Below are 22566 nucleotides of genomic sequence, written 5' to 3'. Positions count from 1 at the left end.
TGCCAATAAAACTCTTCAGCTGTAATTGTGCATGTGGGTTAATTTATTTTAGATGGAGCCAATGTTAATAGGGAATGAGAGTCTGTAACAGAGATTCTGCAAGTGATAGTCACATGGGTTAGATGCCCTTTTAGGATTATATTCTGAACTCATTAGATCTTTAGTATTTAGTATATGTGCTGCTGAAGCAGGCACAGATCTTTAGTATTTAAATAGAATATGTTCTTAAGGGGTGCCTGGGTGGCTCAGTTGTTAAGCGTCTGCCTTTGGTTCAGGTTATGATCCCAGCGTCTTGGGATCGAGCCTCGTATTGGGCTCCCTGCTCCACGGGAAGCCTACTTCTCCCTCTCCCACTCCCCCAGCTTGTGTTCCCTCTCTCACTGTGTCTCTCTCTGTTAAGTAAATAAATAAAATCTTTAAAAAAAAAAGTATGTTCTTAAATTCCCCCAGAATTAGAAAACTTATAGTACTTTGTCATACTGTTGTTAATAAAGAGGGACTGAGTAATGCAAAATTCTACATCCTTTATTTACTCTTTAGCTCCTTTTCTGGGAATGGTGAAGCAATCCGTATTTCTGTGACTTCTCTGCTGTAACCTTAGCAGATGATTCTGTGATTCTAGATAAAATGGCAAAGTATCAATGCAAAGATTTGACCATGATACTTTCTAAATCTTGGAACCTTTAAAAGACATCTCTAACTTGCTTTATGGATTGTTTTCTCATTTGTACTTAATTTCTCTTCTTATTTTGCCCCCATATAACCATTGCCTCACGATCCAAGTTTGACCCAATTTTCTGCTCCAACCCAAACTCCAGTACCTGAGTTCTCTTGGCCAGATCCAAGTACTAGAATATGTTTTTAAGTTGTGAATGTGCCTTAGTGTGTGGGAGGTCTTTTCATATGTGGAAGTTCTTACTTACTTTAGCCTTATCCACAGATCCTCTTGTCTTTTATGCCAAAATATAAAAAAAAAAAAAACAAGGGTTTGGCATTTCAGCTTTTTGTCCTTCATGCATGAACAACTTTGTTGTGTAGCCCATGGAGCCCAGAAGAGCAGCTTTGCTTGGCTAGAGAACCCATTCGTTGGCTTAGGCAGCCTTCAGTGTTAAGATTCATACATCTTAATCAAATAGTAGGGTCCTCCTGACTTCACTACCAGAAGCACAAGTTTTCCTTAGTATCTTAATCAAAGGGCAATTAGGAATAAGAGTCAGATTCTACTTTCATTAAACCATAGGCATGTTAGTACTTGACAATTTCTGTGCCTGACATAAAATTACATTCCATTATGAAATAACCCATTGCCTTTGTATTTCTTTTCTTACGAATATTTCTCCTGGAAAAAAAGCATTTATGGAAAGAGTTTGAAATCAAGTTGGGAAACTTGCTTTTGAACCTGGTTTAATACCATGTGACTTTGGGAAAGTTACTGTTTGACTTCATTATTTTCATTCATATTGGGGCTAATGATTTTTTTCCTAACAGTTTTTTTTTTAAAGAATGGAATAAAATACTGTTTTACATGTTGGAGGTATTCATTAGGTGTTTTTCTGGATTTAATTATTACATAAAAATCTTGAATGAAGTTGTCATTGTTCTTTTTCAGTCAGGAGCAGTTTTCTTTACCTTTTTTAGGTCATGAATTTTAGTTATTAGATTCTGATGAAAACTGTGGACCTATTTTTCCCCAAAATTTACTTAAACATAGATACAGCATTTTGCATATTTTAGGAGGAGTTCTTAAGGCGTAAATCTGTGAATCATGAATTATGAACCTTAGGTGAAGAGTACTGGATTTCATCTTTTATCCATTGAAGAGTTCAGTGACCATCTACTTTTTATCACCTCTAAAATTAAAAATAAGCAACTTTCCCTACCTCTGCCCCAATAATCACACCAGTAGCTACAGAATTTTTCTTTCAGGGGTTGTCACTATATAACCATTTAGAGAGTTTTTTTTTTTTTTTTTTTTTCACAATACTAGATTAGAAAATTTTAAATTACTATCACCTTTCCTCCTTTACTCTTTTTCTTTTTGAAACCACTGGAATCTTGACTCAGAGGAAAACTCTTTGAGAGATAATTGCTTTTTATGTCTGCTTTTTTACTCCAAGACATACGAAGGATGTCTTGTGGAATGAGAACATGTACTTAGTAAAGTTTACAGCTTATTTCATCATTATATGTTTAACAGCAAACCATAAAGCTTTATTTTTATTTCTTCAGGCTTATTTTATAGTTATTGTCCTAAGTTTTCTTTTAAATATGGTAGATTGAGCACTTTCCTTTAACTTCCTTTTTTTTCCCAGTGTCCCACTGATGTTGTATAAGGATTGAATTAAATGACAGTCCTGAAAAGCAGGAACAGATGTTATTTGTCAAACTTCCTTAAAGAGGAGCAAAAGGACCTCATTAGCTCTATGACTTTAATGTATGTTTGCATGTATGTGGGGAATGAAGGGAGAAGATCCAACCTAGATGTGGATAAATCCAGACTTGAATGATGTCATCAGTACTGTTTCTCTCAACATTTTTAGTCTCTCTTTTCTAATGTTTTATTTATTTTCAGCCAGGCAATGATGGCTGCCAAAGGAAAGGGGGATGGGATATTCTAGCCAGACCTAAGTTATGTGGCCACCCCTGTGGTGGTTGGGAAGAAATCACCTCCTAAATCACATGGACTATTTTCCCCACAGACAACAGGGATTATGTTACTAGAAAAGGGGGAGAGGGGAGAAAGCATGTTGAGCAGTAAAATTACAGTTCACAGTCCACTACAGGTACCATCAGAGGACCAGAAATTTTGAAGAAGATAGAAAGTTCATGGGATTGGATTGACAGCAAAATCTCAGAAGAAATGGAACCCAAAATACCAGAGGTAAGCTCAGGTTTTCCTAGGGGAACCTCAGAAAGGCTCCAAGCTTGGAGTCAACAAATACAAAGAACAGTAGTGGGTAACCGGGTAATAATCAAGAATTTTTTAAAAAAATTATTTTCCAAAATGCTTTAGTTGGACCTCCTTCCAGCCCTTTCTCCAGCCTAAACTCTCGTGGCAGTGATGCCTGTCTTCAGGCCTGAAATCTAAGGACTATGCCCTTAGGAAAGTAGACCAACAATTCAGTAGGACATCTACTGAGATGTTGGAATCTGAGAGAGAAGCAGAGCCACTAACGCATGCTACTCCAGAGGAAAACAGTTTTGACAGTGCCCAGCGAGCTTGACTTCCTATGCAGGTACCTTGCTTGGATGCCTTATTTATGTGCCCTGCCTGCTTAAATAGTGCTACTCTCCCTTTTAAGAGAGAAGCCACTTGGGTACAGAAACTTGAACAATTTCAGAGAAAGGCCACTTTGGCTTCCAGTACTCTCTAAAGTAATCTTTTCATTTGCCAATATAAACAGACAGGGATAATCAGACAGTTGAGGAGAATCAAGATGGAAGAGGATTAAGATGAATAAAAGAACAACTGATGTCAGATATAATTCAGAAGAAAACTTCAAAAACTGTAATTGATATTTCACTTAAGATTTAAGAAAATGTTATAATCATTAATTGTAGTTTCATTGAAAAAAGGGCAGAGAACCAGAAAAGATTTTGACAATTATAAAGAAAAATTTTAATGGAAAGGCTAAATAACAATTTAGCATGAATCAAGACTGAATTGTTGGTTTGGAGCGAAAGAGGAGGAAATCTCTGCATATATGAAGAAAAAAAGAAGATCTAGAAAAATTGAGAGAAAATTAAAGAAGGTCCAGAAAATACATTATATCATAAAGTTTTCACATCCATAAATATGAGTTCTAGAAGCAGAGAACAGAACAGTGGGAAGGAGAAAAATAATGAAAGAAATAATTGAAGAAAAGGTCATGAGCTGGAAGAAAGATAATGAATTTCAGATTGTAAGAGCCCAAGCAGGATGAATGGAAAAAGATGTACATCTAGACACATCTGGTAAAATTTCAGAACTCTAAGCGTAAAAAGGAAATCCCCAAATACTGCCACAGAGAGGGAATAAAAGATGGAAAATGAAATGACTTGAGTTCCTAGCAGCCTTGATGAATGCTTGAAGATAGTCGAACAGTATCTTCACATTTGGGGGAAAAGAAATTTGGACATAAATTTTCTGTACTCAACCACACTACTTATCATAGGAGGACAAGTACATTTTTATACTTGGAAAAACTATGCACCTTATATGAAAATATTTGAGATACTTTAGTACAATGAAAAATATAGTCCAAGATAGAAGATATGGTGGTAGAGCAGTGTGGGTGGGAGGAAACTGGTAGTTACATTGGCAATCTTGGGCCTACAAAAAGAACTGAAGAAACCTAGGAAAATTCAGGAGTGTCGTCTGACTGGGATACATGGACAGTTCTCTTTCAATCAGTAACGTCTAAATGATATAAAATTATATTTCCCTTGGTGATTAGTATTTACCTAGGCACATTATAAATGTACTTAATTGATTTTTAGTTTTTAGAATCCACTTAGAAGATCTATAAAATAGGTTTAATTAAGGTTATGGAGTAGAATGCTTTATAAAACTTTATAGTATAAAAAAGAATAACATAAAATTAGTAGGAGGTTGAGGGCAATAGAAGAAGGGTTAGTGCTCATTTTGTCAGTGGACAGTCAATAGATAACATATAAAAATGCTGAATTAGGAAACAGAAGTAAAATAGTATTAAAGTTAAGCTGGTAACCACACTAGAAGTCTAATAACAGTGTAACAGTGTATTGCCAATTTAATGCAGGCAGGTACAAAAAAGACCTCATTTTGTGTTAGTTTTGTTCATTTTGTGCCTTTGTGGCCTTTGAATTTTGAAAAAATCTTACTTGTATACATCACATTTGCAACATTAAAAAGATTATAGAAGTTGCATCCACCTAGTAAGATAGTAATGCTTTTATTTATAAAGTGACATTTCAGGGGTACATGGTTTTTAGAAACTGAGGTAGAAAGAGAAGACACATAGGGATTAATTCCAGGAAATTAGCAAGTTGCATAGAATACGAATGTGGCTATTTTTGTGTAGAATATATAATTATTTCTTGACTGGCATATATTCTTGATCTTATATGTCAGTCCCTGAATCCTTTCCATGATTCTTTTTTAAAAAAATATTTATTGTTAAAAAATTGGATATATGGGAACATTTGGAGCCTTTCTTCCTGCCAATGACTCCTAATAAGATGACATTTTCTCTGATATATTGAAGACCAGGATTAGAAGAAGCCTGGTTTGTCTATAAGGAGGAAATCATGTTGATCAAGGGGAGGCACAGCTACTAAAGGCAGGATATGTCTTCTGGAAGAACTGGAAGAAGGAAGATGGCAATAGAAATGGCCTTTTTTATCCTTCTAGAGATGGCACTGATATTATGTCCCTAGCCAGACAACATTTGTTGAATGAAAATTGTTTGTTTTAGAATTAGTTTTATTTTGATGTCATATCAACGTAAGGTGGGTTAGCATCCTGTTTATGCTGTATATAGGTAAAATGTTTTTTGAAGCTTAGTTTTAGGAGTCTTGCATCAGAAACGATCTATGGGAAACAGATTTCTACTTGTATGTTTTGCAGATTTGATTTTAAAGAATATAACATTTTATGGTATTATATGTCTTTAAGTATTATAAGTGTAAACTGCAAAAGATTCTAAGACCCACATATACTGTCTACTTAAATTGTACATAGTTTTTTAAGTAATTTGGAGTGCTAAAAAAAAAATCAAGTTATGTAAATGTATACCTTTAAAATAATTATGAGAAATACTTTAAAAACTAAGTGTTTTACTGGAAATTGTGGAATTTGTGTAAGAGGGCAGTGGTTTCCTTAAGCATACCACGACATACTAAATATAAAATTATGCTTGGCAGTTAAGTTATGCTTTTAAAAAATCTGTAAGCTTATTCAGTGTCTACCCTTTAAACAATATCGACTGCCTTCATTGAGGGACGTTGGCATATAGGTGCTTTAGGAGTATGGGAGTTCTTAGGCTTTCTAAAAATACTTGATTCTGATAAGAAATTGGTGATAAAGGAATCGAAAGATATGAATGTGGGTTAAATTTGATTTCATAAAGCATGCTAGTGAGATATCCATCACAGACAGTTGGTAAATATTGCCTTCTGCTTTCTTCTATTGTTTAGTTTTTGTTGGAGATTTGGTAGTAAAACTGGTTATCTGAAATTTGTGGGGGAAGTTGAAAGTAATGGTAACAGATAGTTGTGTTGTGAGATAGCTTCATAAGGACCAAAGAGATATTTCAGTTACATAGAATGAAGAGTGTGTGTGTGTGTGTGTGTGTGTGCGCGTGCGTGCGCGGGTTGTGTTGAAATCCTATCTGTATATCCACTTCGGGAACTTTGGAAAGTGAGTTATGTTTTGAGATTCTCTTTATGTGAAGATCCTTAAAGATTCTTTAGCTATGGTCAGGATTAGGTTAGTGGAATAAAGAATGCTACTCTATTTTGTAGCTTTTGGCCTAGCCTTAGGTGGATAAAGAGAATTTATTGTAATGCATTTCTTAGGAGATGGAGTTATGAATCTGAAAGAATAGTCAGTCTTTTGATATTTGCAGTAATTGCTGAAAAACCATTCAAAATTTTTTATTAATACATTAGGCTAGAAATAGAGTGGTAACAGGCATCGTGAGAGACCAGACTGATTGGAGCTTGTTGCCAGTGACCCCAAAACATCCAGGAACCAAAGGAGAAGAGCCAGTGATGGTAGTAGAACTATCCACGGTTAATTGGATAGTTTTTACACCCGATTTTCCATGCCTTTGATACTATCTTAAGCATGTTACCTGGAGCTGTTTCTTAAGTCTCCTAGAGTAGGATAGTTGTCTTTCACAAGGGTGGAAGAAATTGGTGACTCTTAAAAAGTTGGTTTTGGACTTGTCTTTTCTTGTCATTTGTATTTTTATCCTCAGCCCCTCTTCTTTCTCTACCACTCTTCCTGTGTGGTATGCATGTGTGTGCGTGGCAGGGGGGTTGCGTATGTGGCATATTTCTTTTTGTTGGAGATACTTGTTGCTTTGGAGCAGAGGACAGCTGATGTGTTGCTGACCAGATTGAGAGTGCTGTACTATCAGTAGATTTATCCTATTTGAAACAAATATAAACAACATTGAAATAGCTAATTTCTTTTATATATGTACTTTTTAAATTTTTATTTGAGAATGTACAGTACAGACAAATTTGGGGAGGTGAGTGTGACCTAAAATCAATAAATATTTTATCAGTTTTGTATACATAGAACCTATTGTGAAATACTGGAAAAAGAATGAATTCATGGTGTGACCCATCCTGGGTAGAGACAACAAATGCAACTGTCCAATGAGCACACTGTGAAAATGTGAAAAGAGGGACAGCTGCTTTGTTTCTTACTTTGCTTACTATGTTACTTATGTTTGGACAAGACTCTGCTTGTATTCCATTCTGTACATGGGACACATCTGGATGAAATATTTTGTTTAAATATATTGAAATTTTCTCTCCTATTCAAAGTGGAGTTTTGGGTTTTAATTATTAGTTGGATTAAAGAAAAATGGAAAGGGAGTATAAATCAGAGAAGAGGAAAAAATCATGGAAGATTTTGATTTTAAATTTTGTGGAGAAACAGGTTCAAGTTTTTCTAGATTATAGACTCTTGGAGGTGGACTAACTTTGTCAGTCTATATCCATTATGCAGTATAAGGCCCATCACCTAATAAGCACAAAAATATTTGTATAAATGCATGATGAAAATGCTAATGATGATCTTTCCAAAAGTTTGCTAGGGCTTTTTATAATATTAGCCTTGAAAAACATTATGCAATAAGATAAATTATTATAAAATAGTTCATACCTTTAGCCTCAGTTTAAAATATACTACTGGATGGCCTTTGCATTATTTTATTTATGAGGTTACAATTTTAAATATCCTTACTTAATCCTTCATTACCTAAACCTTTTAGGTATTCCTGCACATATCCAGAAGCGTGTCCAACTGTTAACATTTGGTATGGAGGTTCTAGTGAAGGTTTAATCATTATTATTTTTAAATATTATTATCAAATTTGGCCCTGGAATGTGTGTTAAGAAACTGAGATAGAAACTGTTAGTGCTCTTTATGTTAATAGAAATTGCTTATGTGTGGCTCTGTCTTTTATTGTATATTAGATTTTTTTTTATAATGATGGAATGATTACTTTAGAATTTTTGCTTTAAAAATGAGTAGTTTGAAATAAATGTGGAAGGGAAACAAATATAACCAACAGTATTTAATTAATTTACTTTAGTGAGAACATACCCAAAGAATTTTGTATCTTCAGAATACTAAATTCTGGCAAAACTTCACAGTTTAGTCCTAAGTTAAAGAACCATTAAACCTGAATGGATTTTGTATTTTAGCAAAAAGGTAGATGTAAAAAAATTTTTTTTAATTTTAGTTTCTTATTTTATTTATTTATTTTTAAGTAGGCTCCACACCCAGTGTGGAGCCCAGCACAGGGCTTGAACTCATGACCCTGAGATCAAGACCTGAGCTGAAATCAAGTTGGACACTTAATCGACTGAGCCACCCAGGTGCCCCTTTTTTAATTTTTAAAAAGATATTTTCCTCCCCATTTTTTTCTCTTCTCCAAATACATGTATATAGATAGATAGAATCTGCATTGTTGCCTTTTTTTTTCTTTAATTTTTCTTTTTCTTTATTTTCTTTCTTTTCTTTTCTTTTCTTTTTTCTTTTCTTTTCTCTTTTCTTTTCTTTTCTTTCCTTCTTTTCTTTCTTGTAAATAGCAGCTGAAGTTCCTAATCTGTCAGGGAGTGAATTTATTTGATTTACTTTGGTAAGGGACAGAAATTAAATGAGAGGAGGTGTAACTTTAATTTGAGATTACTTGAAAAGTGGAAATGATGAACTAAGGGTAAACATAGATATGTGTTTTAAAAATTGATGCTGATTTCTGATCTGGGTTTTTTAATAGATTTGTATCATTAATAACTTGATATTTCTATAGAAGGAGTCTCATTCGTTGTCAAAATATAAATTAATTCATCTTCTTTAGAGTATGGTAGCATAAAAGTTTAAATAGATATATCTATCAAGAAATGCACCATACAGTTATATTTAGGCATGTGTAGTATGTGTGTCCTTGCTCTGGGCATGCTCATCGCAGCATTGTGAAACATTAGAGATAACACAAATACCCATCAATAGGGAACTGATTAAATACAGTACAGTTCTTCAGTGAAAATTTTAGCAGCTATCAAAATCAAAGCGATAGACCTGCTTGTGCTAACCTGAAACAGTTGTCATGGAGTGTTAAATTTTAAAAATGGGGATGCAGAAGAATATGCATAATATGCTTCCATTTGTATAAAAAGTAATCTTATACTAAGATATACATCATGTAGATTGTATGTAGATTATTTCTAGAAAAATACACTAATTGTGCCTTTTAAGAGTTGCTAAGAGGTAGGTTTACTGTTCTCTTTATTTTCTTATTTATGTGAATGTTTTCCATGAACATGTATTACTTTAAACACCATAGTTAATAAAAAAGAAAGTAAACAATGGTCATAATGAAAAGAATATCACTGTGCTATGTTAGACTTCTAGAACCTTCAGTTATTATTATGGCATGATTGGTTCAGGAGAAATATAAGGTAAAATCATGGAGATAGTGTGTTTTTTTTTTTTTTTTTAAGATTTTATTTATTTGTCAGCGAGAGAGAGCAAGCACAAGTAGGGGAAGCGGCCAAGGGAGAAGCAGTCCCTGCTGAGCAAGGAGCCTGATGCAGGACTTGATCCCAGGACTGTCCTGGGATCATGACCTGAGCCACAGTCAGACGCTTAACCAACTTGAGCCACCCAGGCGTCCTGAGAGAGTGTTGTTTTAATAATGTTGCTTTCAGAAATTTGACCAGATTTTGTTAGTCTTTTGAGTTCTGTATAATTCTTTAATATCTGTATCATTTATGCTTGGTCCAGGTTATTTCACACTTGGGTTTCATATTTCTGCTAAAATATAACTTACATGTAGAAAGGAGAAAAAGATTACAAAGTAAGATTATATTTCACACATTTTGAGAGATGAAGTTGTATATTTTTCTAGCAGTTTGCTTTTATGTAGGTGGGTGAAATTGTTAACATTTGTCCTACCACCAATGATCTGTCCTTGCTTGGAAATGTGGATTTTGAAAAGAAACAAACAAAAAAAATTGATGCGAATAAACTCCCTTTACAAGGACTTTTTGATTCAAAATAGTTTTATATGGGGGGTATAGCTCAGGGGTAGAGCATTTGACTGCAAAATAGTTTTATATGGGGGAACAAACATCAGAGTTAAGTCATACAAAATAATGTTGCTTGCTTGTCCTCAACACATTTGTGTGTGTGTGTGTGTGTCTGTGTGTGTGTATGTGTGTGTGTGTGTGTGTGTGTTTGGTTTTCTTGTTCCTTATTAAAAGAAACCAGTGCTGGTCCTAAATAAAATTGTAATATTAGAAGATTTCCTTCATCCAGTCTTGGTATTTATTGAGCTTCTTTTGTCCTTTCCCCCCTTTTTTATGAGAGGCTTTTCTCTTCACTTTGGACATTTGAATCTTACTTTTAGTATTTTCTTTTATGATTTGTTATTTACATATGTTGGCTTGCATTTGTTCGCATAACTGTTCTATGTTAATTACTATTTGCACTTCAATGCTTTTGCTCTTGGCAAAAAATGAAAGACCTTGTGCCATTGAAATCAGTTTAGGCAACTGGAAAAACAGGGTTTTTTTTTTTTTGCCTGTGTGATGAGGTTAAACTAGAAGGAAGGTGGCTCACTTTAGTATGTAGGATTTTAAGGCTGATACATATGAATCTCTTTCACACCCTTTGCCCAAGTATTTTATGCTGTGGCATAGGTCATCATATTAACAAAAAGGACCAGAAAATAAAAATAAGTAATTGTTTTGCTTGTATAATAAAAAATTACAGAAATTCTGAAATATATATTCTGCTTGTTGTGTTGAGTATTTCTAATATCTTATTTCAGTGACCTAGTCACAGAACAAATGTTTTTGTCATGAGAAATAATTCCTAGTGGTAGCAATAATTAGGATGTATTACTGGCTCTCCAACAATTCCCAAATTCATGGCATTTGTTGTTCAACAAATGCTTAAGTGTCTGCTCTATGCCAGAGACTGTGCTGGCCCTGGGTATATATTCGCAACAAAATGTTACCTGCTTTCATCAAGCTTCTGATGTGTAGGAAAGAGAGAGATGATAAATGGATATAAACATCCATAATCTTGGAGGAAAGCTGTAATCACATATTTTTTCATGAAAACTTAATAATTATCTAAAAAGATAAGCACCCTGTAATCCTAGAACAGAAGGGAAAGAGAGAGTAAATGGTTTAATTGACTTGAGTCATAAGGGGCCTGATTCCTTAGCAAATAAAGTTGGAAAGCCTATTCTTGGTTTGTGGGAAATAAAAGTGACCTAACATAAGATTTCTTTGAACTCAAGCCTGTCTTTGCTTGCTTATGTTGGAGGAAGGTTTGAGAAAGAAAAACCTTGTTATTGACTTCTCTTAATGTAAGGATGAAGCAATTTGATGCATAAAAATAATTGACCTTGAAGAAAGGAAATAGTAAAAGCCCTTTTGCTAGTTTCTCTTAAGCTAGGTCTTAACAATGCAAATTATTTTTTTTTTAAGATTTTATTTATTTATTTGACAGAGACAGAGATAGTGAGAACAGGAACACAAGCAGCGGGAGTGGGAGAGGGAGAGCAGGCTTCCCCCCGAGGAGGGAGCCTGATGTGGGACTTGATCCCAGGACCCTGGGATCATGACCTGAGCTGAAGGCAGACGCTTAACGACTGAGCCACCCAGGCACCCTGCAAATTATTTTTTTTTCAGAAGCCTCCACAAATGCCAGGCATACCCATACTTAGATGTAATCACTATATATGGCCTGAGGGAAAACATTATTTTTAATATCATTTGTTTTCCATTAATTCCACACAGCCTTTGGAGTCAGACTGTTCTGGGTTTGAATTCTAACTCTACTATAAAACTGTGCACACTTTCTGAGACTTGATTTTCTTATTCATAAAATGAGAATAATATTACCTGGAGGAAGTATATTAGATAGAGGACAGACTCTTGAGCCAACTGCCTGGGTTTAAATCTTAGCTCCTCAGCTTAATTATCTTAGTTGGGAATAAGCTGGGCAAATTTCTTAACCCCTCTGTGCCTTAGTTTCTACATATGTAGAATGGAGATAATAGTTCCTACCTTTCTTTTGGGATTATTGTGAGAATTAAATGAGTTAATACATACAAAGCACTTAAAATGGCATGTGGCATATAGTAAGCATGATGTAATTCTTAATATTATTTTAAATTATTATCACCTAGCAGGGTTATTATAAGGGTTAAATGACATGTTTATTAACAAAAACCTCATTTTTCCTGACACATTAAGGGTACCCCCTAAATATCAGATATTAAGTAGTAACTAATTTTTCTTATTTAATATTCATATATTAAGAAATTTTATGCCTTGGGCGCCTGGGTGGCTCAGTCGGTTAAGCGACTGCCTTCAGTTCAGGTCATGATCCTGGAGTCCTGGGATCGAGTCCCGCATCGGGCTCTCCTCTCAGCGGGAAGTCTGCTTCTCCCTCCAACCCTCCCCCCTCTCATGTGCGCTCTCTCTATCTCTCATTCTCGCTCTCTCAAATAAATAAATAAAAATCTTAAAAAAATTAAAAAAAGAAATTTTATGCCTTAAAAAGATGCTGTTAAGAAATTTTATGCCTTACTGACTATATCTAAAATAGTTTCTAATATGCAGAAGATATTCCATGTCGAATGAATGTTATACTGTTTTAGAGGTAAATAATTAGAGGTAAATAATCTGAGGCCCAAGAGAACTACAAAATCCTTTTCCACTGAAACATGACATCATTGTGAGGAGACATTACTGGCAATGTCATTCGCTTTTCTCAGCTTAGATTTGCTCATATGTGTTAATAATAACTCCGTCCTCTAATTTTTTTCCTATATTTTCCCTTTGCTTTAAAAATTCACTTTCCTTAGGAAAATTTAGGCAAGAAAAACTGTTCACCTTAGAATTATAATTAGATTGGTTAATCAGTACATTGAGGAATCACTTCAGTTTTAGGTTGTGTGGCACTCCTACACGTGCACAGTTATTTTATTTCGCCACAAAGCATAAAACATTGTTCCTTTTCCATTGCATTTTTCATATTCCAGATTACATAAGGAAGAAATTTGACAAAGTAACAAATTTTACTAAATTGAGGACCAGTTATACTAGTGAATATAATATAAATTGGCTCTGCTGTCAGTCACCAACTTTATTTGCTGTTTAATGATCCAGATAGTATTTCTGAATTTCATTTATCTAAAATCTTTTAGTTTCTTGTAGTATTTATGATAAGGGGGGGGAAGGGCCATTCCTCTGGTTAGAAAATGAAGTTAAAGGCATTCTTAGAAAATGAATATAACCATGATGTGTTATGTCTTGCTTCAGTACTTGTAAGTCAGTTGAATGTTGATCTCATTCTCTTAGATATTTCCAAACAGATTAGTTTCTAGAATACCAGTTTGCTATTAAAAAAATCTACATTAAAAATTATTTTTGACACCCTTAAGTCAGCACCTGTAATGTATATGTTATGTAATACATTTGCCTGATATAGCAAATTCCTTACTTGGTATAACCTTGCCTCCTCCTTTGCGTATTTAATACAGCCATTAATCTCACTACAAGGCTTTACTAAGGATAAATTGCTACGTAACCCACTTCAACCTCTTTTGTTCAACCAGGAAGCCAGACGTATTTAAATAGCTTTTAAAAAAATGTATAATTATTTCTTTTTTTGAAATTTTAGGATTTTAAAATTTGGTATGGTAAAATAGGGGACTTTATTTATTTTGTCTGTTGAAATTACTTGACAGAAGTTTGCTTTGGAATAGAGCTTCTGTATCTTTAAAAAATACACAGTGAGTCACCCCCTGCTCTTTTGGTAGATGCCTGGCTAGTGAACAGCTAAGCTGCTTTAGGCATGTAATAGAACATTCCATTTCCTGTTCCCTTGCTGACACAGAGGAGTGTTCCTGCTGGCAATGATCTAATCATAGTGCAGTAAGAAACATGGCAGTTTGATAAAACATGGTGGAGACAGCGGCTGAAATGGAAGCATATGTTCTAGAAGACATTCTTGAGGTAGGGCTAGGTTTGTAAATGAAATGAAAGTTGAAATCTGAACAAAGAAATCTTATCTGCCGGAATTATTTTACAGATGAATAGATTAGAGGAGAGAGCAAAGAGACAGAGCATAAAAGCAAGATATGGTCAGACCTTATTCCTTGTGAGAATTTGCCAGTCTGGTTCACATGATTACTAAACAAGTCTAGAATTATTTTGTTTAAACTTCATGTTTTGTAAATTGTAAATATATGTTTGATAGGAAAAAAAAAGAAAGGGCCTCGGACTTAATAAAAAACGTTGGCTGGTGGTGACCTTTAGATTAACTCATTAGAAGGTGGGGTCTACAAAGCAGCTTTGAGTAGGTTTAGTGTCATATGTCTTAGAATTCATTTACATATTTAAGCCCAAAGCTCTGCTTGCTGTTAACTATTAAAAACAGCTGATTATTTTCGTTTCTAGAATAAAATTAAGCATATATATCAATCTGATGCTTAATTTAGCTGGTACATTCTGGTTCTGGATTTTTCATGTGACTTTGACATTAGAAAATATTAAGTTAAAAAATAAAAGACTAAAATTCAGGCATTATGATTGAGAGCTCACAATAAAAATCTGCATTTTGAGTCATGAGAATTTTAAATTAATTTTCTTTTTTTCCTTGGTTGTATCAATTTTATAAAAACCTATTTGAGTATAAATCAGTTCCAGGAAATACATGTCAAAGTGAAACTATAATGGGCTTTGGCTTTGGTTGTAGTATAACTATCAAACATTTGTATTTGTAGGTATAGATATATTTAATGCCCATTTTTAAATCTATGGATGTGTAGAGTTTTTCCCTCCCTCATTAAAAAAATACTAATTAAGATAAAGAGGCTCATGATGGTGAGTGGTATTCCTAATACTTACACTGTTAAAGACAATTTATTAAATATTTCACTATCTGCAGGAAGAGATTGTATTAGGGGGAGAGGGCTTGGGAAAATAGGCTGCAAAGGGAAGCTAGGCGGGGTTAGCAGGAGAAAAAAAGCCTATGCGCATTATAAAGTGCTGCATGATCAATGAGCATTTTCTGGAGTCCCTCAGTGTGTGCTTGGAGCTGACATTGCAGCAAGTCTCATGGTTGTTCTGCAGAATGAAAACTGATTCCATTGTATTATCTCGCTCCTTGCAGACACCTGCCAACATACTCTTTCCCCCTCTCCTAAGAGCTTATTGTCTGAGTTGAATCCTCTGGTTAATTTCCATTCTTATTTCTCTCTCTCTCTTTTTAAACTTTGATGCTACTGAGTTTTCTTTATTATACTGTTGAGTTTTCTTAGAAATGGCATGAATTACCTACTTAGAAATAGTGGTATGTACTCTCATGAAGGAACTTCAGTAATTAGGAATGGTCAGTGACTTAGTGGTTCAGTTTAAACAAGTCTGATTAGATTATAAAGTTCTAGTGGTATATTTTAAGGTGCTTTTTAATTTTTGTGTGGATTTTAAAGAACAGTATTTTACAGATTACAATAAATCTATTTTTGATGTTTTCTTTAGCCATTTAAAATTTCAGTATATAACAGATTTTACAAGTCTTATTTATTTTCTGGGAAAAACCCACTTGAGCATTTTTTTGTGCCTCTTATATAGGTTTTTCTAATACCGTCTCAGAAATTGGCTTTTCATTATTTCCACTAAAACTGTTTAATATGTTTTTACATTACCTAATTTGTTCATATTACTGGTTATTAAAATAACCTCTGTAACTTTAATTGTTCTAATTTTCAATCTCAGTTTATTTCTCATATACCTGTTGCATTAAATCATACTGTGTAATTTTCTTTATTTATATTATTTAATTTAACTATTTGTCAATAATTGGTAGACTAAATGAGAAAAATTACCAAGTAGTAATAAAATATGCTTCTTTTCCAAAATTATAACTAGTCATAATGACCTAAGAGAGTAAACTTGTTATCTCTGGAGCTAAATGTACTATTTTTAAAAGTACCTCATATTGCAAGTGAATAGCATTTTACACTACAGGCTTTACAGAAAATTATTTTTTCTTCTTTTGAAAAGAGTTAACTCCTTGTATAAATGCCCAATAATGAATAATGAAGTTTGTCTATATACCACAGTGACAATTTTATTATTACAGCTAAAATTGAGCTATTTTAGGTTTGTCACCATGATGTTCATCTTTGTGACTTTATTGAACATCTGGAATTTTATGTAGATTTCTGCTTATTTACATTAAACATTGGACCCCTTCTATTTTTTTTGTCTTCAGGTATAACGTGGTCCTTTGAATCATAAATTTCTTGAAGGTGCTCTTATTAAATCTTAGTAAAAAGAAAAAAAATCAGTATCAGTGAATATAGTGCAGGTTAATTTTCATAATGCTATAGTTTATCTTTTAAATTGTAATGTTTATTATATATCCCCATATGTATTTAACTTGAATTTTTAAGTGATCTTCAACATCTTAAGTAAAATATTGTAAGTTTCTAAAACTTAAACTGGAAAAGGTTGTTTTCAGCTTAATATCATTACTTCTCAACTGCCCAAGATAATGGATTAAATTGAATAACGTCTTTATTTAAATTATCCAAATAATCCAGTCAGTAATTTTCTTTTCCAAACCAAAGTGTTTGTGTTTTTGCTAACCTTAACTAATACTTGGGAAAATAGCCAAATACAGATGATAGAAAGAGCTTAGGAGTCTATATAAATCTCTTTCCCTCTCTCTTTTTTTTAATTCGTTAAGGTTATTTTTGCTGAGATAGGACTATACTTTTAGAAATTTGATGCTTTTCCTATAGGTCATATGTAATAATGGATCTTAGATCCATTATTGGTACCAATAATGGTACTTAGATCAATGAGAAGAAATAGTCCTCCAAACTTTTTTTGTATATTTCAATTTGTTTGACCAAATACTGTGTATATAAGCTGGAGAGGTTTATGTATAAGCTCTTTGTATGAAAACATGAATCATATGAGAGATCATTTCAGAAACTTGATTATATATATTCTAGTTTTATTTATAATTGAACCAGTTTTGATAGTTTTCTGTAAAAATTATTTTACAAATGAGAAAATTTCACAAATATTTTTATCTTAATTTTAATTAAATTCAGAATTCTTTTCTTCAGCATATAGCATTTGATATATTTTTTATTTTAAAAAGTAGCAATTTTATGAAAATAAGAATGCAGTATTAAGTATAGTAACTCTAATGCCCAGTCTTGTTCCTTCATCAGACCAAAGCCACGGTTTCTAGCTTCATCTGTACTTGATTTTATAGATTGTATATAAGATAAAACCCCAACTCTGTTTTTTCCTTACAGAAAGATCCAGTGGGTTGAGCATTTGGCTGAATCCTTTAGGTAGAACTAAATTAAGGGTCAGATTTAAACATAGGAAGTAGATTTATTATGAAACAATTTCTTGCTCTGTATTTATCATGACATCAGAGGGTTTTTTGCTTTTGTTTTTGTTTTTAAATAAGATTGAAAGAGTCACAGGGAAGTTGTTTCCTTTTGATTTGTCAACATGATGAGCTAATGGTAAATAGTGCATTTTAGTTCAAACAGGGGTAATCTGCTTTCTATTTCCCATGAAAATTATTTTTAGTAATGATACAAAATCTCCATGAAGTAGACTCTTTGAACAGGTACTTGCTATATATCTTTTTATTCTATAGAATATATTGGTTTGTGTAATACACATATTTATATATTTTATCAGCAAGTCTTCAGTGGATTTCTAAAGTTCTATATTTAGTATAACCATGGTAACATTTTTCACAAGGAAGAATTGGAGTAACTCTTAGGACATAAGTATAAATTGATCTAGAGGCAGAAAAGTTAAGTTAAATATGTAAATTTTTGAATTGATATAAGTAACATTTTCCATTCATTAAGAGGTTTTGGAAAGATTAGACATGTTGAACAGATTGAATCTTATAATTTCACTCCAGTATTTATTGAGTACCTTCAGTGTGCTAGGTACTTGAAATTCAATGAAATAAGTCCAGCTAATTTTGCTTCACAAACTAAAAGTTCAGAAGACAAAATATCTACCATTGGTATTTAAATATTCTTGAATTCAGGATGCATTCAATTGTGTATTTGAATACTAGTATTTTCATTTTTTTGTTTGAATAATTTGAAACCCATGTTTTCAGCATTCTGAATTTTTTAGTAAGCATATATTTTCCTTAATTTAAACACCTGTAGGTTATCTTTTTTATGCTTATCTATGTAATTGTTAAGCATGTTTATGAATGTTGGGCTGTCCAGAAAGTCTGTTTTTTTGTCCTTAAAGATTTTTCCATTGCCATTTAAATCAGTATGTTATGGATGAGTGGATGTGTACGTATACATATAACACTCTCATATATATGCTTCGTATACTTTACATACACACATTCATGTTCCTGCTATATTATGCACTATGAATACTTTTATTTGAAAATTGTGTTTATCTTGGAGGGAGGGGCAGAAGTTGCAACATTGCTTTCATATACCAACTTCGGGGGAAGCATGGGGGAATAGTAGAGGGTAGCTAAAAGATGCACTTATATTAGTTTATAATCCCTGTAAATACTAATGTTTTAATAGAGTGTGAAAGCTCCAGACAGCTTGCAAAAATATAGTGTAACTAGAAGTGTTTGAATTAATCTATTATTCTCATATGAGAGTAAGGGCAGACTTGTCCAGATGCCACTAGTCCCATGTTAATCCATCATAGTGCAGTAGTTAATGCATGCTGTGGTGTGTGAATTAAGAAAGGTCTACATCATGTATTATCTGTGTACACATGCAAAAACATTGACACGTTCCTCCGCATTGTTAGGGGTCCTTGTTCTGACACCTGACTAAAGAACTCATTCTGATAGGAAATGAATTGGTCACTACAGAATTGGTGAGCATCAAAGTTCTGCTTAACCACTGATATTTGGTTTATATAACTTCCAGATTTTGAAGACAAAGGCCTTTCAGAGGTGTTCATAAATGTTAAATGTCCATCAGATAACTTTTGGTTTAATGAGGGGTTAAGTCAGTATTGGTCATTAATAATTTGGTCTTGGGTAGAATCAGGCTTCTAACTAGCTGGTTATATATGGATATATGTTGTACGTCGGATACCCACATAGTTTTATGGTGGCAGTAGTAATTGAGCACATTAGTTACCATTTATTGAAATTTTAAGTTGTATACAGAGGGACTATGCCAAGTACTCCACAAGCATTGTTTTATTTAATCCTCTCAATGACTCTCTGAAGAGGTAGGTATCCATTTCCTAGAATGTTTGTAAGGAATAAATGAGATAATTGGTATAAACATTTAGCACAGCTAACAGTTAATACTTGACTGTTAGCTCTTTTTTAAAGTAATGATAACCCTCATATACTGTTTTATGTTAATATCATCCCCCATTTGACAGATCAAGAAAACTTTAGCCTCAGAGATGATTGGAGTAGTAGTTATCAAATTTTTTGATCTGAGGACTCTTTTACATTCTTAAAAATAATTGGGGGGATGCCTGAGTGGCTCAGTTGTTAAGCGTCTGCCTTCGGCTCAGGTCATGATCCCAGGGTCCTGGGATTGAGCCCCACATTGCGCTCCCTGCTGAGGGGGAAGCCTTCTTCTCCCTGCTTGTGTTCCCTCTCTCGCTGTCTCTCTATCTGTCAGATAAATAAAATCTTTAAAAAAAAATAATAATTGGGGACTCATTAGGATCTCTGTTTATGAGAGTTATATTTATCAATAATTATTAGAAATTAAAATTAAGAAAATCTAAAAACATTAACATTTATTCATTTAAAAATAATATAAATCCATTACATGTTACCATTTTTATAAAAAATAATTTCCGAAAGAAAACTGAGAAGAGTGGCATTGTTTTGCATTTTTACAACTATTTCTGAAGTCTGGCTTGATAGAAGATAACTAGATGCACATTTGCTTTTATATTCAGTATATTGTAATACATTATTTTGGAGGAAGTCTAAGAAGAAAATCTGATCTTACACTTACATGAGGATAAAAAAAGGAAGAATATTTTCATATTCTTTCAGATAATTACGGATATTCTTCTTCGATATCACTCCTAAAACTACACAAACGCTAGTTTCCTAGAGGTTAGTTGCAGTGTGGAATATAAAAAAAAATCAGGGAATTTTCTGAACTTTGTTAGATTAAAATCCACTGGTTTAGTGCACATTTTGAATGGATCTTGTACTCATGCATGAGTTTGTAACATCATACATTGGTCATTTGGAAAATGATTTCTGACATACTTATTGACTTCCAAATATTGCTACATTTCATTCTGCAGTGTAAAAAAAAAACACACACACACATATGCTAATATCAGCACTTACTTTACAAAAGTCAAAAACTGGGAAGCTGTCACATTCACAGTGTCAGGGGTAAATTTTCCAAAATTCTAATTTTTGCCTGAAAGCTTGAATTTATTACTGATGACAAAGGAAGTGCGTTCTTTTCCTTGAAATAATAGCCTCACTTCATTCATTTTTGAGAAAATGTCTGCCAAATAAATATGAATAACCATAGTCTGTCTTAAGTAAAAATGGTATTCCATGAAAAAAGCTATTGGTTTAGCTCACATTTACACAGGTGTTTGTCTTGACATAACTGCCATACATAGGTATTTAGCAGAAATGTTTTCCATTTTGTCACAAAGAATATTAAAATGTCATATGTTCAAGGTTGGAAATTTAAAAAATTAATACTTTTTACTACTTCATAATGGAACCTGGCTTTCTCTCCTGCCACCCCCACCCCTGCACCTTTTTAAAATTATGAGTGCATGGCAGAAAGAATATGGTTGGTACCATGGCCTTGATTCGTGTTCAGGAGCCAGCAGTTTTACTCACCATTATTTCTATATCATCAGTGCAAATGTGAACACAGTAAGGCAAATAACATCTTAGTATTATAAGAATAGTTTTGACTTCACAGATCCTCTGGAAAAGTTAGGGATCCCCAGGGATGTTGTGGACCACACTTGAGTAACTACTGGTTTACAGTATATTGCCCAAGTTCACAATCAGTAAGGACATAAAACTAAGATTTAAGTCTATTTGATTCAAATGTTTTACCATTTTATCAAGTTTCTTAATTCATCACATAGTCCCAACTTCTTTAATCTCTTTTGACACTCCCTCTAGGATTTCTTTACCCTTCAACTATAATAAAGCAAGTTTAAGAAGTGGGAAGAACTTTGTGTGGAAATTTAAATAATTGCTTAAAATTTTAAGCCCTAGGTTAGTCATTCAGAATTTATGAAAAAGGAGTTTGAGGTCTCCTAAGTCAAGTTGAGTGAAGGGAGAAGCTAGAATTAAGTAGAAAATGGTTTTGCTTGTAAAATAACATTAAATAGTAACACTTCTGATTTTGATAAAGACAATTATTAAAAACAAATGGATTTGTAAATTCTCTCATGTCTTGTTATGATTCTACTGAATAATTAGGAAAGCGGTTCATAGATTTATTTGAATACTCATTTTAGCAAATGAAACAAATATATTAAGTAGTCAAATTTGAATATTTTTTTAAAGATTTATTTATTTATTTGAGAGACAGAATGCAAGAGCAGAGGGAGAGGCAGAGGGGAAGCAGACTCCCCACTGAGCAGGGAGCCCAATGTGGGGCTCTGTCTCCCAACCAGGAAGTTCATGACCCTTAGTCAAAACCTGAGAGTCTGATGCTTAACCAACTGAGCCACCCAGGTGCCCCTTGAATATTTTTCACTTTAAAGGCTATTGGCTTCTTTTCTGTGTCCTATGACAGTTTGCAGCTGGTTTTCATCCAGTCAAGAGAAGTTTTTTTCTCTGGGACTAGTTTTGTTTTATATTGTCTATGAAAATGAAAAATATGACTCAAGATAACATACATCTCAATTATCCAAAGGCTAAGCTGTTTGTTTCAAATTCCTTTGCCTACTAGCAAAATTATATTATTTATTTAATTAATTTTTTATTATGTTAATCACCATACATTACATCATTAGTTTTTGATATAGTGTTCCATGATTCATTGTTTGTGCATAACACCCAGTGCTCCACGCAGAACGTGCCCTCTTTAATACCCATCACCAGGCTAACCCATCCCCCCACCCCCTCCCCTATTTATTTATTTTTATTTTATTTTATTTTTTTAAAGGTTTTATTTATTTGACAGAAAGAGTACAAGCAGAGGGAGAGAGGGAGAAGCAGGCTCCCTGCTGAGCAAGGAGCCCGATGTGGGACTCGATCCCAGGACCCTGGGATCATGACCTGGCCGAAAGCAGCCGCTTAACCGACGGAGCCCCCCAGGCGTACCA

General features: G+C 33.6%; 1 protein-coding gene across 6 annotated transcripts in view; it reads left to right on the top strand.

Moving 5' to 3' along the window:
• ANKRD17 (ankyrin repeat domain 17) overlaps window positions 1-22566 on the top strand; it is a 158680-nt gene that overhangs the window by 18979 nt on the left and 117135 nt on the right. The window contains exon 1 of one of the 6 annotated variants that reach the window (XM_027597688.1): window positions 14111-14238. The exons of the other annotated variants lie outside the window; for them this stretch is intronic. Coding sequence (XP_027453489.1) covers window positions 14185-14238 — 54 coding nt within the window. The 5' untranslated portion in view covers window positions 14111-14184. Of the gene's footprint in view, window positions 1-14110; window positions 14239-22566 lie in introns of those variants that run through there. 6 annotated transcript variants of the gene reach the window in all.

This window comes from Zalophus californianus, chromosome 2 (genome assembly GCF_009762305.2).
Source record: "Zalophus californianus isolate mZalCal1 chromosome 2, mZalCal1.pri.v2, whole genome shotgun sequence".
Classification (NCBI taxonomy): Eukaryota; Metazoa; Chordata; class Mammalia; order Carnivora; family Otariidae; genus Zalophus; species Zalophus californianus.
This window is presented reverse-complemented; position numbering and strand designations above follow the sequence as displayed.